Source organism: Oreochromis aureus, linkage group 3, assembly GCF_013358895.1.
Source record: "Oreochromis aureus strain Israel breed Guangdong linkage group 3, ZZ_aureus, whole genome shotgun sequence".
Lineage (NCBI taxonomy): Eukaryota > Metazoa > Chordata > Actinopteri > Cichliformes > Cichlidae > Oreochromis > Oreochromis aureus.
In genome coordinates this window covers 12,088,223-12,106,658 of record NC_052944.1, presented here as the reverse complement: position 1 = coordinate 12,106,658, position 18,436 = coordinate 12,088,223, and the positions used below count along the sequence as shown (strand labels likewise).

Below are 18,436 nucleotides of genomic sequence, written 5' to 3'. Positions count from 1 at the left end.
GGGGTTCCCTAGAAGTTATTCTAGGGGTTTTGGAGAAAAAACGCGGAGGGTTTTTGAGGAGTTTCTCCCTGCTTATTTGCCTAAGGATTGGGTGGGAGCCGCGGAGATCGCGAGTGTTTTTTTGTGACTCTGAGTTTGATTTTAAATTTCTTTGTTCGGATTAAACAAATGCATATAAATTGAAATAAAGTTTTCCCCCAGGGCATGCACCCTGTATGTCTAGCCATACTGAACGTTACAAAAGCACAAGTTTAACTAAGCACATTTATACTGGTTTAACACATTTTAAATACATAAACACGGCCCCAGAGACACAGTCCCGGTCCCGAGTCAGGCGCGGGGGTGCGCGCACTGCGCACTCATGCGCTGTCATGCGCTGACCCACCACCAGATGGCGTTTCTTTAGGGAAAAAAGGAAAAAGTTTTTAGTGGATTAAAAATAAAAGAATGGTATTTGATATAAAAACTTTCTAAAAATAATCAATTAGTTCTTTTTTGGGGGGAAGAAAAGCAATGAACTAGCATATTTTGGATGAATATCATAATTTTATGAAAATCACAATTTTTATGAATATCATATTTTTATGAATATCATAATTTAATTATTATCATAATTTAATTACTTCCTGAGCTCATGAATAATTCATTAGAACCTAACACTCAAAAAGCTCATGAATATTTTGACATAAGGGGTATAATATCCCTCTCTGGCAGATGTCCAAATTTATGATATCGGTATCGGACATAAAAAAGTGGTATCGTGCCATCTCTACTCTGGATAACTGTTTTTGTCATGTAATTGGATTGCACTTTGTCAGGCCTCTACCCTAAGACCTGACCAGCTTGGGTGTCCCACCTGAAGGCTAAGCTTCTGCTGGTCAAGCTTTTATGGTCACTAAGGCACGCAAACCCCCTGACCACATTGAGGTGTCAATCCCTCAGGGGGAAAACAGAAAAGCAAAAAACAAAAAATAAAATAAAATATTCCTCATCAGAGTCTAACAACTAAAAACACGACATTTACCTTAATTGGATAGCCTATATCGAATATATTTGAAACCAACAATAACACTTCACACTATTACCAATATTAATAAAACTAAGAAGGGTTAGGGGGTAAGTGAATTCACAAACTCTTGAAAAATAAAACTTAAAAATAGAAATAAAGAATAAAATAAAAAATCCATTCAGATCTTTATAACCAACAACATAAAATCTATCTTAATTGGAGGGCCTAATTCAAAAAAATTTGCAAAATTAAGTAAGAACAAAATAACACCTCTCAATATAGCCAATATACTTAAAAAACTAAGAAAGGTTGGCATAGTAATAAAAAAATACCAACATAAATACCTGTTTATCGCGGTTTCATGGAAACTCAAATTAACAGAGAGACATTAAACGCACCTCATTGCCTGCTGTAGCCAAACGGAAAAAAGTACGTTCTTCGCAGCTGCACTTCATCTCAGAGGTAGGTTAATAAATTGGATTTAACTTAACCACAATACTTTGACATGGCTTCTTTATAAACTGCAGTCCAACTTGAAGGCGGTGGCAAGATGCGTCGCATGGCTGTTTAGCTGGTGGGAGGGGGAGTTCTCTGTCGAGTGCTGTGTGAGCCTGCGCACAAACAGTGCACGGAGCGGAAGCAAAGAGCGGATGAGACGTGAAACCTCTCATTTAATTTGTGCCTTTTCTAGCAGATTTTTTTTGCTACTGTAGTAAATCGTGTCCATATTCAGTTTGTGGGTAATCTATTATTTTCTTTCTAAACTTCTAAAAGTTTGACTTCAGGGGGCAGGACGCTTGTTTAAGGGGGCATTGGCCCTGTATAGATAAACTACGAAACCGCACACGAAGAAGTGCTGGGTAAGTAGGTGAAATAATGTCAAATTAATTATTTGGGTTTTTAGTTAGTTTGCTTGTTTGTTCATTCATGTGTTTGTTTGTTTGTTTGAAAGTAATGCATTTCAATAGGAAACATATTTCCTGTAGGAAATATGTTTCCTGTACTCACAAAGATGCTTATACATCTTTGTGAGTACAGAAAATTGGCATGCTACTATACTTGCCCGCCCCCATATCCGCTTCGCATTGAGCGGTGTGCATCCCAATTCAGGGTCTGCAGCTTTAAAGCACGCAGCCTTAACGGTCCACAAGGGCCGTGCATTTAAAGACAGCTAAGGCCGGAAGTGCGAGGCTTGTGAAATGGGGCGGTCTAGCCTCCGTCGCGCTGGCCAGGTTGCCTAGCAACTATGATCCGAACCGCTGGAAACGTTTCATACACTTTTGTTTGACAGAAATGAAGGAGAAAATATTTTGTTCATTTGTTTGTTTGTTCTTACATGAGCTTTGTGTGATTTGATATGTATCTGAGGCTGAGACCACGTGACTGTAAAGCTTGTTGGGCTTCATTTCTGTACTGAACAGTCATTTTAAGATTAGCCAGTAAATAACAATTAGCTAATGTTGTTCATGAGACTAAAGTCATCTTACTTTTGCAATGTAAATATAATATGGCCAATATTAAAGTTATTATTATATTAACCATTTTTAGTTATTATAGCAGTGAACTTGAACTTTGTGTCAAATACTGAGCTTCAGTAAAGATTCAAGTTGCAGTTATTTATATTTCCCATCACCTTAAATCTTCACTCAAAGACAAGTAACTGTTACAGTGTATATATAGATGTATTATAAATAAGAGACAAATATAGTTCTTTTAATATGTTGGCATTAATAAATTTGGCTCACTGCTTACATATATGTGCAAACAGAAAATGTACGAGCTGTGATAGCTGTTTCTGATAGAATGAAGAGTAGACTGATATATTAAATATTCCTTTATTGGGTGAGAAAATCATATCATGTCATAACTGCTTCAAGTCATACAGAATAGATGTCAGAGCCTTAAACAGACTGACTTCTGCTAAATGGGTCAAACTGGGCAGAAACTATACAAACACATAACATCCTTATAGAATATGATGTAACACTATAGATCAACTTACCTCAGAATATATAAAGTATATAAACAATTACAGCAATATGATGCAACAAACACAGCAGTACTACTAATCCTTTTGGATTAGTAGTACTGCTGCTACTCAAAGCTTCATAGAACTGAAACAAACATTTATTTTTAGGTCCATTCTGCTGCTGATACATACTTTAGGTTTCTGAATATTAAACTTGTTTCTGCCTTTCTTAGTGTGTAACTTGAAGGCCCTGAGTACTTTCTCCCACACTGAAAACACTGGGATGATAACATTATTTGAACATTACCTAATAAGACTGATTCAGGACACACAATTAGTTATTTTAAACTTTTCTAGCAGTCCTTCACAAACAGGGAACAGTCTGTCTATTCTCTCCATCTGTCAGCTGCTGCTGGCTCTTCCTCCTCCTCTTCCTCACACACTGCTGAGTTTGTCCTGGTGGATCATCAGGGGTGCAAAGCCTCACACATGATGTGCAGCAGTGGGTCCCTCAGTCTGACTCACTCTGGACACTTGCAGTTGTCACACATGGAAATCAAATGTGTGATAAGCTGCAGGATTCAAACACAAGTGTAACTTATAAATACATGTTCATACTTTTATTCCACAATCAGAGAGAAAGAAACAGAGAGAGAGTGCAGGACAGACAGACAGGTGACAGTCTCAGGTGTATACACTGCTACAAAACAGCACAAGAGAAGGAAGATTTAGTGTTTGTGTTATTACGAGTGCTAAACAAGTTCCCAGATGGTACAGTGGACACATGTGTGACTCCTGTGATTAAAGCATCTTTCTTTCAGCTTAACGAGTGAACCGTCAGCTCGTTCAAACACACGTTAAAGTCCGTTTGGCTCGACACCACCGAACAGAGGCAGCGGTAATATAACATTTTGCCGTGATATTCGGGACTGCAAACCGAGCAGCATTCAGAGACTTTCAGCTTGTTGTGTTTGTGGATACATTACCGACTTTAATTATCCACAAAATCATCACATTCTCTTAGGGCTGCCACGATTAGTCGACTAGTCACGATTACATCGACTATCAAAATCGTCAACGACAAATTTAATAGTCCACGCGTCATTTAAAGCCTTTTAAGATCCTGAAAGACACAGGAATAACTAGTAGGATTTAAGAGTGTAATAACGGACTGAAACAGAAGATGGCAGCACTGCATGTACAAGGTTGCCAGCTGCCGTTAAACCCCGAAGAAGAAGAAGCAACTCCGGTATCGTAGCTGTTAGTGCTGGGCGATATGGAAAAAATATTTATCATGATATGAATTATTTTATATCACGATAACGATATACGGTATATCACGATATACCACCTGACCTGTGGTCATCTGGAAAGTATGCAGTCTGTAAACAGCGAGTGGAGAGGGTGCAGTCTTTGTTTTGAGTTACTGTAAAGCATGTCGCAAATCCAGGTGCACGTAAAGCAGCACCATGTCGCAAAACCAAAAGACAGAGTTTCTTTGGGAAAAATATCCTTTTTTTATATTTTATTTTCTCTTGCATAAAGTTAAGAGTATGTATAGTGAGAAGACAACACTAATATATTTGCCACAGGCTATTTAACCCTTTAAAACCTACCATAGAACCAAGTCCGCCAGAGCTTATCTTTACATTTTACATGCTGTAGTGCCATTTGTGGGAGCATTTCAAGTTGCTATACATCAATACAACTGTTATAGCCCAAATTTTAATAATATGTATGCATTAAGTCCATAGTAACTACATAAATTTCAAAAAAGTGCAATAAACTACAAAAAAATTGAAAATCGTTTTTGTTTTGTTTCTTTTTACATATATTTCTAGTTAGAGAAATTTAAGAGGCTTATCCCTCAAAACTGTAAATACAAAAAAGTTGCACAAAATAGTTTCCAACCATGAGAAATTTATTTTGAGTGTCTTCATAGTTTTATTTTTGAGATACACTAATTTTTATATACTACAGGAAAAATGAAAATAAATATTATAATGCAAATTTGCAAAAAAACAGCATGTGCATCAAAATAAACTATTTCCAACAGTGTAATTTGACTTCTAAGCATCCCAGAAACATTACAGAAAAGCATAAAGTCAAACATGACTTTTAAAAACACCAACATAAGCTTTGAAGGTAAAAAACTACATTTTCCGCGAAAATGACATCACTTCCAGTTTCGGACAGGTAATGGCGGACATGCGATAGTTTGCGCTGACTTATATTCCAACGTAGGAAGTGTTATGAACAGCTGATCAGATTGGCAAAGCGTGTTTCTGGAATATTATGTTTTTGTTACTGCAAGTCTGGAATATTATGTTTTTGTTGCTGGAAGTGCTTAAACCTTGACCTTGGGCAAGCTAATGGAATAAGACGTAAGTACAACTCCTACGGTTTCATATGCAAAAAAAATTATTGCGCTACCTTACGTGGTTCCAGTTCTACAGGGTTTTTAAAATAGTTAGGCAAAACGGAGTGTGCCTGCTCCGACCGGTTGTAAAGGGTTAATGATATATTTTATGTAATAATTTATAAAATTAGGGTTAGAAACGATAGAAGACAAATGGCACGATAGACACTTTTCTATCGTCCACACGATATATATCATCATATCGCCCAGCACTAGTAGCTGTGTCCAAATTCAGGGGCCGCGTCCTTCGGAAGCTGCATTTGAAGGCCGATTACGTTACAGCGATGCGATGAAGGCTTTCCAAATTCGAAGACTTCTGCAAATGCAGCCGACAAATGTGTCCTACTTTTCCCCAGATTTGAAGGATGGGTCAGGCATATCCGTTGTGGCCCAACCTATCCCAGAATTCTTAGCACGGCTCAGCCAATTCCAGTTTCCAACAATGGCGGCAGCTACTTATTTTTGATATTACTCTCATTACTCTTTCGGGGTCACAAAATAAACTAACATATTTTCAGGCGAGAATGTAGCTGTGTAAACTTCAAATATCTGCTCGGTTTATCAAGACATCACTTGTAAAAGTGCTCCGACCTTTTCAGAGACGTCTGTTACCCACCAGCTTGATAGTGAGCCTTGAACCCCGGCAAGGCTCACTAGAGCCGGCGAGAACAGCGGACTCCCGGCAAATAGTTTTCAAACCCCCCGCGGTCTTTCGCTACTCAGGTTAAACATGATATATTAGTCACTTAGATTCCTTAAACATGTTATTGTTTGGCTTTTTTCAGTGTTTTATTTGTTATTTGAGTAAATCGGTTTGGCTGAGATTAAAGTTTCAGTTTTCACAAAGCTGAATAAACGTCAAACAGAAAACAGATTAAACAGAAGTGTGAGACGGTAGAGAATTTACTCCAGTGTCCTGTTATATTTTAGATGGCAAGGAGCAGATGGCTGAGTTTAGAAAACTCCACTGAGACAATCTGCAAAATTCATTAAAAGGTTAATAAACTATCATCTTGTCTTTATTTTTAGTTAGCACATACCTTAAGCACTTCAAGCTGTAAGCTAATGATAGTTATATAACAGCAGATGCATGCTGATGCAAGCTGTAAGTTTTATGTCCAATGGATGCATGATCTGATTAATCTAATCGCAAAAATAATCAGTGACTAGTCGACTAGCAAATAATCGTTTGTGGCAGCCCTACATTCTCTGTAAGGTTAAGGTCAACTATTGAATGGCGTATATTTCAAAGTAAAGACCAAGTAAACGTTGAAAGTACAAACATCACTAATGTCACATAACTTTGCCGACATGTGGCCAACTGTAATGTTTGAATGTTCTTTATTATTAAACATTCGCATATAAATAAGTGACATAATATTCAGGACTTACTTTTAAGAGTTTACCCTTCGGCTGTTCCGCTTCAGCCACCCGCCGTTTTTTTCGGCAAAATTAACCACACCCACCACCACGCTATGAAGTCTTGGATATGTTGGGCCATGAAGGCTACACCAACCCATCCTTCAAATCTGGGGAAATGAAGGATGCATTTGAAGGCTGCATTTCGAGCAGCCTTTGAATTGGGACAGCCTTCGTCACGCTGCTGTGACGTAATCGGCCTTAAAATGCGGCCTTTAAGGCTGCAGACCCTGAATTGGGATACAGCCGATGTACGTTTGAACTGGCCTTGTTCACTGTGGTTATTGCTAATATGAAACTGAACTGTATGGATACATTTGCACATATGCATACCCCTCTTTGCCCTTTAAAACAAATTTGTGCCATCAATAATTTGTACTGACATTTCATTCGAGCAATTGAAATGTATTGAATGGTTAAATGCAATTCAGTTTCATTTATATAAAATATTATGTCAAATTTGTGAGATAAGGTAATATGGTAAGGTAAAGACAATTAACAATTAACACAATTATTACAATTAACAAAAATAAAAAGATTAGAATGCTTTAACTGATCATTAACAGCTGCATGTGCATGTCACAGCATGGGAAATTAGAGTACAACACAGATTTTTGTTATAAGTCAACAGTCTATGTACTCCTGAAATGACAACTGTTAATTCAAAATAACACACATACACATGAACACACATGCTTCATTTAGGCATTTTGTACGTGATGCCAGACTTTATGTACTTTGCTGGTTAAGAACCATGAAATGTCTCTCAGAATAAACAATGTTTCAATCAAATTTCACAGGTGGCCAGTACCACCACATGTTTTTTCATATATTTTTATGATTTTTTTTAAGTTGTTTTTGTGATGTGTATGCATAAATCTTTCATGTGACCCAGGAGAGAGGAAGGAAGTTGTCAGTGTTTTTAAAAGCTTTGAATTTTGTGGCACATGAAATAGTCCTTGTTTAATAAATAGAGAATTACTTGCGCTTATTACAGTCATTGGAGAGAAGCTGCCTTCATAATCTGGAACCTTGGGAGGACGTATTCTGAACTCAGAGTGGAGGTAAACAGCTACTAGGTACAAGACAGAGATAAATAATACAAAATAATGTTTTGTAAGAACATCTAACTATAAATATTATTAATATTTACATACAGTGTAATACATACAGCATAATAATACAGCATTACCGTACTATTATTTTACCCACAGCTCCATGCCGTAAAGTGAAGACAGCATTGTTTAATATCAACGGTGAGTTAGTCTCTCTACATTTAGAGACTAAATGTGTTTTCAAGACTTACTTGAAAACACTTAAATCAGTTTTGCTGATTTTTTGCATGAGAAACAGCCTCGTAGCTGATGTATACATGACGCTGCACAGAACTCGACAAATGGGAGTGAGAATTCAGAAAAGCAATGTACACCTGAGTAACAAATGCAGAAACAAGAATTTCCAATTTTGGAACAGTTACAATAAAACGAGAATCTTCAGACATGAGAGAATTTCTCACATCTTTGAAAAGTGAAGCCTCCACAGTGCTGCCTAAACGGGGTACAACGCTTCTAGAAAGTCTGACACAGTATTTTATTTTATTTCTTAATATTTTAAATAAGACATTTTCTCTCTCTTCTTCTTCTTCTTTTTTTACATGTGTACAGTATAATAATTCTTGTATTAAATTCTTTTTTGGTTTCTGATCAGCAAATAACCCAACACCTAGCTGATGTCAACACAGGCGTTGCTGCTAAGATGACAGGTAAGATGGCAGAATAAAAGTGAATTGAAGTAAAATTTGTTTCAATTTACTTAGAAACACATACAAATGAGCAAAATTGATAGATTTTGCATGAGATCTTCATGAAAACTACAGGTTAGTTAGAACTGAACTATATCGTCATTTATCCAGTATACTCAAAAAGAAAATTGCTCTGGTCTTTGGTATTACACTCCCAGCCTAAAACCTGTGTCCAATCTGGTCTTAACAGATATTAAGATATCAGTGGCTAGCAAATGCAAACCAGAAGAAGAAAACTTACCCCAGAATAATGAAGAAATGAAGGGCAAAAACTTAAGCAAGTCTGGTGTGATCCTTGCACACCAAAGTAAAATGTACCTACTTAAGATGAGATAACAAGTACTTTATTTATGCCAAAGGTTATATTTAACTGTATAAAAACATTTAACTCAGTGAAATTATTTCAGTATCATAGAACAAAATATCTCAGAAAATTAAGAAAGTACACTAACAAAGGAACTCAGTTAAAAAGGCAAGGTAAGGCAAGTTTTTTTATATAGCACAATTCAACAACAAGTTGATTCAAAATGCTTTACAGAGACATTAAAAAACAAAAACAAAGAAAAAGCATGATTTAAAATTGATTAAAAAACAGTAGATAAAATCAGAACAGTAGATAAAATCAGAACAGTAGATAAAATCAGTAGTTAAAATGTAAGTTTTTAAATTTAAGCTTAAAAGTGTGGATTTGGTGTTTTATTCAAATGCAGCTGAGAACAGGTGAGTCTTCAACCTGGATTTAAATAAACTGAGTGTTTCAGCTGATCTGAGGCTTTCTGGGAGTTTGTTCCAGATATATGGAGCATAAAAGCTGAATGCAGCTTCTCTGTGTCTGGTTCTGACTCTGGGAACTGATAAAAGACCGGATCCAGATGACCTGAGGGATCTGGAAGGTTCATACTGGGTCAGGAGGTCACTGATGTATTTTGGTCCTAAACCATTCAGAGCTTTATAGACCAGCATCAGAACTTTAAAGTCTATCCTCTGACGGACAGGCAGCCAGTGTAAAGACCTCAGAGCTGGACTGATGTGGTCCACTTTTTTGGTCTGAGTGAGGACTCGAGCAGCAGAGTTCTGAATGAGCTGTAGTTGTCGGACTGATTTTTTAGGTAGACCTGTAAAGATGCTGTTACAGTAATCAAGCCTACTAAAGATGAATGCATGGACTAGTTTTTCCAGGTCCTGTTGAGCAGTGATGGGAATAACGGCGTTACAAGTAATGGTGTTACTAACGGCGTTACTTTTTTCAGTAACGAGTAATGTAATTACTATTCCTATCGTTACAACGCCGTTACAGTTACTAACAAGAAAATGTGGTCCGTTGCTATTTTTCAACAAACAGACGGTTGAAGCTGTCTTCAGCTTACCGCATCTTATATCAGTTGCACGGAAGTAGCTGTACGTAATCTGGGTGCTACAGCTTTAAGCAGCTGCGCGCGCTCCCGCGGGCGGCAATCACTTTCTGCCCGACGGTCACTTTCTAGCACAACACCTTGAGCTAAGGGGGAAAACAATCGCATGAGTGCTGCTGTTTGACTGAGGAAGAATAAAGTAGTCGTGGTAAGCCAATCACATGACCACCTCAAAATGACAAAGCAACAAGGTGATATATACCAGTTTTTAAATTGTGTTGATAGGCCATGTAAAACCTGAGTCATGATAAACAATATATACGCGGCGTTTTTTCCTCAATAGTTTCGTCACATTTACTGTCTAAAGACAGCGCTAGCAGGCACTCTCTGCTTATGACCAAAAAAAACCACAAAAAAAAAAACAGGGGAAGTTTTAGGAGTGACGGCAAAAGAGAGAGAGAGAGAGAAACCCTAACCCTCTGCTCAGATGTGAAGTTACCTATTGATACAAAGTATTTCCTGTTTTCTAAGTATGTTTTGAACCAGTTTAGGACAGTTCCTGAAAGACCTGCCCAGTTCTCCAGTCGTTTGAGTAATATGTTGTGGTCAACTGTATCAAATGCTACACTGAGATCCAGTAAAACTAAGACTGACATTTTTCCACTGTCTGTATTCAGACATATGTCATTAAGAAAAGGATAAAGAGTCATAGCCTCCTACAACACAAAGTAATAACTGTTCAAATTATTATGAATTTAGTTAGTCAATATTTTATTAATTTGTTTTTTCATTGAGGAAACGTGAAAAAATGACTTTTGTATGATGTCAGTGACACATGATTAAAAGAAAAGAATAACTGAAGACACATTTGCAAGCAACAGTTACTGTAAGCATGTAAAGTCTCAGCTATGTCCCTAAGCCCCAAATCTGTGTTTTGGAGAAAAGATAACACAAGTTCCACAGATGCTGAGACCTATACAGTGGCTTGCAAAAGTATTCGGCCCCCTTGAACTTTTCCACATTTTGTCACATTACAGCCACAAACATGAATCAATTTTATTGGAATTCCAGGTGAAAGACCAATACAAAGTGGTGTACACGTGAGAAGTGGAACGAAAATCATACATGATTCCAAACATTTTTTACAAATAAATAACTGCAAAGTGGGGTGTGTGTAATTATTCAGCCCCCTGAGTCAATACTTTGTAGAACAACCTTTTGCTGCAATTACAGCTGTCAGTCTTTTAGGGTATGTCTCTACCAGCTTTGCACATCTACAGACTGAAATTTTTGCCCATTCTTCTTTGCAAAACAGCTCCACAACTGCCCTGTGACGGCCTCAGAGGTTGTCTAAGAGAATATTGGGAGCAACAACACCATGAAGTCCAAAGAACACACCAGACAGGTCAGGGATAAAGTTATTGAGAAATTTAAAGCAGGCTTAGGCTACAAAAAGATTTCCCAAGCCTTGAACATCCCACGGAGCACTGTTCAAGCCATCATTCAGAAATGGAAGGAGTATGGCACAACTATAAACCTACCAAGACAAGGCCGTCCACCTAAACTCACAGGCCGAACAAGGAGAGCGCTGATCAGAAATGCAGCCAAGAGGCCCATGGTGACTCTGGACGAGCTGCAGAGATCTACAGCTCAGGTGGGGGAATCTGTCCATAGGACAACTATTAGTCGTGCACTGCACAAAGTTGGCCTTTATGGAAGAGTGGCAAGAAGAAAGCCATTGTTAACAGGAAACCATAAGAAGTCCCGTTTGCAGTTTGCCACAAGCCATGTGGGGACACAGCAAACATGTGGAAGAAGGTGCTCTGGTCAGATGAGACCAAAATGGAACTTTTGGCCAAAATGCAAAACGCTATGTGTGGCGGAAAACTAACACTGCACATCACTCTGAACACACCATCCCCACTGTCAAACATGGTGGTGGCAGCATCATGCTCTGGGGGTGCTTCTCTTCATCAGGGACAGGGAAGCTGGTCAGAGTTGATGGGAAGATGGATGGAGCCAAATACAGGGCAATCTTGGAAGAAAACCTCTTGGAGTCTGCAAAAGAGTTGAGACTGGGGCGGAGGTTCACCTTCCAGCAGGACAACGACCCTAAACATAAAGCCAGGGCAACAATGGAATGGTTTAAAACAAAACATATCCATGTGTTAGAATGGCCCAGTCAAAGTCCAGATCTAAATCCAATCGAGAATCTGTGGCAAGATCTGAAAACTGCTGTTCACAAACGCCGTCCATCTAATCTGACTGAGCTGGAGCTGTTTTGCAAAGAAGAATGGGCAAGGATTTCAGTCTGTAGATGTGCAAAGCTGGTAGAGACATACCCTAAAAGACTGACAGCTGGAATTGCAGCAAAAGGTGGTTCTACAAAGTATTGACTCAGGGGGCTGAATAATTACGCACACCCCACTTTGCAGTTATTTATTTGTAAAAAATGTTTGGAATCATGTATGATTTTCGTTCCACTTCTCACGTGTACACCACTTTGTATTGGTCTTTCACGTGGAATTCCAATAAAATTGATTCATGTTTGTGGCTGTAATGTGACAAAATGTGGAAAAGTTCAAGGGGGCCGAATACTTTTGCAAGCCACTGTATATGGCACAAAGTTCATTTTCACACAGACACCAAACTTACTAACCCATCATTAACAGATCAAGGTTAAGCAACCCCTCCCACTTCCAGGCTGTAGTGTCCTGGATTCCAAAAAAACCAAACAAAAAAAATCAGATATGCTGCAATTAGATGATATCCCCAAAATGATTACAGAAAGTAAATATAAGTAACCTTATAAAATCTACATACTTCTTGAAAGAATCCCACTGCTATTGTGATATTGATATTCAGATTTTATATATTACTGAATTGTGAGTGATGAACACTTTGTATCAAATCTATAAAAGCATTCTAAAACTTAAAAAACCCTAAAACTAACTAAATGAAAATTTGTATTTTTAAATTTATTAGACATAAAAAATGGTAAACTGAATTAAACAATTTACCAAAATAATAGCTAAAATTAAGTACAAATATACAGAAAGTGTCTGATTGCGAGTCAACCGTAAGCTGTGTTGGTAACATAATACATGTACTGAATTTAAATGTAGCCCATGAGAAATACCCAACCCAGCAACGACCTTTGTGTCTTGAAACAAAGCAAGGAAAAAAAAACCCAACTTGAATTAATAAAAAGAAGAATAAACAAGGAATAACTTTGGATACGTGAACCAACATGAGTTACAAAAACATGGAAACTGAGTTGGATATAATGTCTTTATTCAGTTCAATTAAACTTTATTTATTTAGCACCAAATCACAACAACAGTTGCCTTAAAGCGCTTTATATTGTAAGTTAGACCCTGCAATAATACAAACAGAGAAAAACCCAACAATCATTTGATCCCCTATATCCACAGAGACACACCTGGAGAGCTTACTGGAGGATGTGGGCTTGGAGCAGTACTACAGAACGAAGCTATCACTCAGCGAAATACTTGTTCTTAATAGGAAGACCATTTCTGACGACTCTTTGGAGTATAAATCTGACCTCCCATGGCATTTTTTAAAGAAGCTGATGATGGTTAATGTAACAGCTAGGAGTGTGACATATATATCAGATTGTGGGTCGAATTGTGCTGATAAATCAGAGAATACAGACTCGGATCTTGATGATCTGTTTGAGAGCCCAAAAACTGGTGGCAAGCTAAACCCACTCGACATAATCACTGCTCTCTTTCTGTGTTCTGATGGTTTTCTACAGCAGGAAATGGCACTAAAAATGTCCATGTGTCAGTTCTCTGTTCCTCTGCTGCTTCCCAATTGTGACACCAATAAGTGCACACTCATGTTGTGGGCCATGAGAGACATTGTTAAGGAGTACAGACCTCCGTCTCTGTTAGAATCCAAGGGCTTCATTGAAGACAGAATCGTTCTCTCTGAACTTCCAATGATCTCTTTTGTCAGACTGGGTGAGTGCTCCTTGTCCAAGTCAGAGATTCTCAATAAGCTTCTAACTGATTCTAAGCAGTACCATGAGACCTTTGTTCACTACAACATGGAGTGTGGTGACAGTCCAAGAAGAATATCCAACGGACTGACTGAAATTACTTGGTATCTTCCTGGCGGAAACACAAACATTGATATTTTCAGTCAGCCAGTGGCTGTAGCTAACCTTCGTGGAGACATTGAATCCTTTGAAACACAATACTCCTTTCTGTGTCAGACATCTGCAGCAGTTTTTGTGTTCTTTGACCAATTGGACTCTGACTGCAGTCTGCTTACTAACCAAAACCAAAAGGCACAAATATACTTAGTGGGTAACTATGAGAGCAAGCGCTTCAATAAAGATGTTTTAAAAAAAGTAGCAACCAAGTTGGGCTTGACTAAGAACAACATCATTATTAAGACAAAACAGAAAAATGATGCTGATTTTGTAAAAGATTTGAGGGAAACAGTCAGAGATGTAGTTGAGACCTCAAATATGAAGATGACAATAGAGCAGATGGCAGACATTGCACATGAACTGGGAATACTGGTTGATGAAGACTCTCCAGAGTGCCAGACTGCAAAGAAAAATGCAGAAGCCATCACTGCACAAATTCAAGACATCCTTAAATACAAGGAAGATCAGCTTCCACGGCAAGGTGAAATATGGAAAGAACTGACCCGCTTAGAGAAGGAAGAATTTCGATTTCAAAAAGTTGGATCAAAAAATATAGAAGATTACAAAAGTGATCTTCATCTGAAGAAAGAAGAACTGCGGAAAAAGCAGAACTCTTATGACATGTCGACAGCTATGACACGTTTCATTAATGCAATATCAAGCCAGGGAACAGAGAGGTTTTATTTCCTGAAATGGATGCGAATGAACCTCGATAACGCGTCTCGTGTAAAACTGTCTGAACTTCGGGAGAAATATAAAGAAAAATGCAAGAACTCTGCGAACAAAGAGGAGATCAAAGAAATTGACAGACAAATTTCCAACAGCTCACTGGGGACTGAACACTTTTTCCGTGAAATGGGTCAGATCTATGAAGCCTCACTGTCACTTCCAGAAACAGATCCATCACGTCAACATCTGCATCATCTGCCCAAACTGTGTGCAGAGTTGTTGCTTGATGGATTTCCTCTTGAGCTTGTAGATGGAGATGCATCCAACATCCCTCTCAGATGGGTGAGTGATGTTCTCTCTCAGCTCAGTGACTTGGTGTCTCCAAACAGAAAGATCCTGGTAGTCACAGTTCTTGGAGTTCAGAGCACAGGAAAGTCCACTCTCCTTAACACCATGTTTGGAGTGCAGTTTGCAGTCAGCAGTGGTCGATGTACTCGAGGTGCCTTTATGTTGATCATCAAAATCAATGAAGACATGAAAAAAGTCCTAAACTGTGACTTCATGCTGATCATTGACACTGAGGGCTTAAAGTCACCAGAACTTGCACAACTGGACAACAGCCATGAGCACGACAATGAGCTTGCTACACTTGTTGTAGGGCTGAGTGACATCACCATTGTTAATATTGCAATGGAGAATTCACCTGAAATGAAGGACATCCTACAAATAGTTGTGCATGCTTTTCTCAGGATGAAGGAGGTGGGCAAAAAGCCTAAATGTGTGTTTGTTCACCAGAATGTTTCCAGTGTTTCAGCCCATGAGAAGAACTCACGAGACAGGAAACTGCTCCTGGAACAGTTAAATGAGATGACCCAGGCAGCAGCCAGAATGGAAAAGAAAGAGGAGAACAAGAGCTTCACTGATGTGATGGAGTACAGTCCAGACACTGGGAACTGGTACATTCCTGGGCTCTGGAATGGAAACCCACCAATGGCACCAGTCAATGCAGGCTACAGTGAGGCTGTATATGAGCTCAAGAAACACATCGTCCAACTGCTGGGAAACTCTGAATCATCTGTTAAGGATATCTTGGAGTTTAAAGAGTGGATAAAGAGCCTGTGGACTGCAGTAAAGCACGAAAATTTTATCTTCAGCTTCAGAAACAGCCTCGTAGCTGATGCATACATGAGCCTCTGCACAGAATTCAACAAATGGGAGTGGGAATTCAAAAAAGAAATGTACAACTGGGGAACAAATGCAGAAACAAGAATTTCCAATTTTGGAACAGTTGCTGTAAAATCTGAATCTTCTGACATGAGAGAATTTCTCACATCTTTGAAAAGTGAAGCCTCCACAGTGCTGTCTACATGGGAGACAAAACTTCTAGAAAATCTGACACAGTATTTCAAGCAAACACAAGGTCATGTTTATCTGGTTGAAGGATACAAAGAGGAATTCTTAAACAATGCAAAGAGCCTTCGAAAAGAAATGGAACGGAGTGTTTTTAATCAGCTCACAGCAGCAGTAGAAATCAAAGAGGGAATGGCAGAAATTGAAAAAATAAAAAAAAGTCATAGAAAAGAGATTGAGAAGGCAGTTTGTGCACTAATTGATGAATGTCGGAAAAAGAATATCCAAATGGGAAAGACAGAACTGGAAAATGAATTTCGCAAGATGTGGAGTGAAACTCTGAAGAAACTTTCTTTTTCCGAACAAAAGACAACAAATGTCTTCACCAGCGTATCTCAATACCTGAGAATCAATCTGTCATACAAGGGGAGTCATGCATGTGAATTATTAAGTCAAAAAAGTCTGCAAGATTGTGGAAAAGAGCCTTTCAAATATACAAGTGAACAAATATTGCACAAAGTTGCACATGCAATGGGCAGAGTGGCTAAATTTTTCAACATTCAAGATCACATAAAGGCTGTACAAAAACTGGCTGACAGCATTATTGATGTCTGCACTCAGTTTGTGAGAGAAAAGGTTAAAAAAAAAAACAATTACACTGACACTTACATCCAGGAGATTCTACACATGATTGATACAAAACTACATAACAATCAAGATGTTAGGACTGACATCAAGTTTGAAGTTTCTCTGAAACAGTACATCTGTGGATTTGCAGCCAGAGAGTTTCAGAAAATGCACGAAGATTTCATCCAAGAAAATGATCCCTATAGATGTCTGATTAAAAACAAGGACAAGTTTCGTGATGATTTCATTGATGTGTTCCATGAAAGAGACCAGTGTCAGAAGAAGGCAGAAGAATTCACCAAGCAGTGTTTGAAGCCTGCTGTCAAAGACTATGTCAGTCGTTTTCTGGGACATGATGTCATTGGTGAAATGTTGACATGTGAACAGTTCAGCAATCGAATGTCCTTCCAGTATTCAATTTTACTGGATTTACTTTCAAAGGATGAATTTATGCACTACCTTGAATTTATTCAGAATTATGAGGAGTATGTAAAAGAAGTGATAGAAAAGAAAATAGTGCAGCGCTTTTCAACTGTGTCCAAAATATCTGAGTTTGAGGACCGACATCTCCAGTCATGTATCAAAAGCATAAATGATGCAATCAACAAGGCCAAAACAGGAAAAAGTGATGACTTGAAGACATTTGTTGAAGATATTCACAAAGAACTGGGTCATAAACTGGTCATTTCTCAGGATGCTCTTGGTGCATTCATGATCCTGAACAATGCTGACAAGGAACAATTTGCTCACTGGCTCACAGAGTGTGTAATGGAGATGGCAGAAAATCTTAGAAAAAAGTTTCAGACACTGAACTTTGAAATTAAACTAAAACGTCTTCATGTGCAACCCCAGAATGAACTTTTCAAAACATTGATTGGTTGTGGCAAACAGTGTCCATTTTGCAACGTTCCCTGTAATGCAGGAGGAGGAGCCCACACTGAGCACTTTGCTGCACTGCATATGCCTCAGGGTCTGGGTGAATACAATGTGGATAAAGCACAGGAACTGGTCACCAAAATATGCACATCTTGTGTGAACAGTGAACTGTTTTTTTGTTGCAATGCTACAAAGAATGAGTTTCATTCTTATAAACTTTACAAGAAGATTTACCCAGACTGGAAAATCGTTCCAGATGGGAGCCTTGAGGCATCAGCCTACTGGAAATATGTGATGAAAAAATACAACAGTGCCTTTGCTGAAGTATTTCATGCAAAACCTGCTAAAATTCCTAACACTTGGAATAACATCACAAAAGATGAGGCAGAAAAAGGTCTCAAAGTGTCATTTCACAACTAGTAAGAGAAAGTTGAACTAGAAATGAGTAACTACAAACTGTTATTCTTCAAGCGCAGAGAACACATCGTCAGATATTGTGATTTCAGTTTGTTTTTATGATATAGATCAATATACATTAGCTACTATGATTTACAATAATGTAATAAAAGACAATATATTTTATTGTTGCTTACTTTTACATGATTTTGAAATTAACACCGAAAAAGAAAATTACTCTGCTTAAAACTTGTGTCTTGTTTTGATTTTGAGTCTTTATGTGGCATTATTCTCCTAGGACAAAAAAAGAAAAAGCCCATTCATTAGAATTTTCTTTGTGCTTCTGAGATATGAAGTAAGTTTTCTCAT

At 38.2% G+C, this 18,436-nt stretch overlaps 1 protein-coding gene across 3 annotated transcripts; it reads left to right on the top strand.

The window, feature by feature from the left end:
• Nucleotides 1–727: 727 nt before the first annotated feature.
• On the top strand, nucleotides 728–18,253 carry LOC116309266 (up-regulator of cell proliferation-like). 3 transcript variants are annotated; one of them, XM_031725827.2, is made up of 5 exons: nucleotides 728–1,869; nucleotides 7,814–7,880; nucleotides 8,031–8,072; nucleotides 8,524–8,578; nucleotides 13,404–18,253. In XM_031725827.2, the coding sequence occupies exons 4-5, from the start codon at nucleotides 8,572–8,574 to the stop codon at nucleotides 18,089–18,091; spliced, it is 4,695 nt and encodes a 1,564-aa protein (XP_031581687.2). In that variant the 5' UTR covers nucleotides 728–1,869; nucleotides 7,814–7,880; nucleotides 8,031–8,072; nucleotides 8,524–8,571; the 3' UTR covers nucleotides 18,092–18,253. The 3 variants fall into 3 exon arrangements, with proteins under 3 accessions (XP_031581687.2, XP_039465339.1, XP_039465340.1); XM_039609405.1 differs by having other exon boundaries at nucleotides 7,814–7,895; XM_039609406.1 differs by lacking the exon at nucleotides 8,031–8,072.
• The last annotated feature ends 183 nt before the right edge of the window (nucleotides 18,254–18,436 follow it).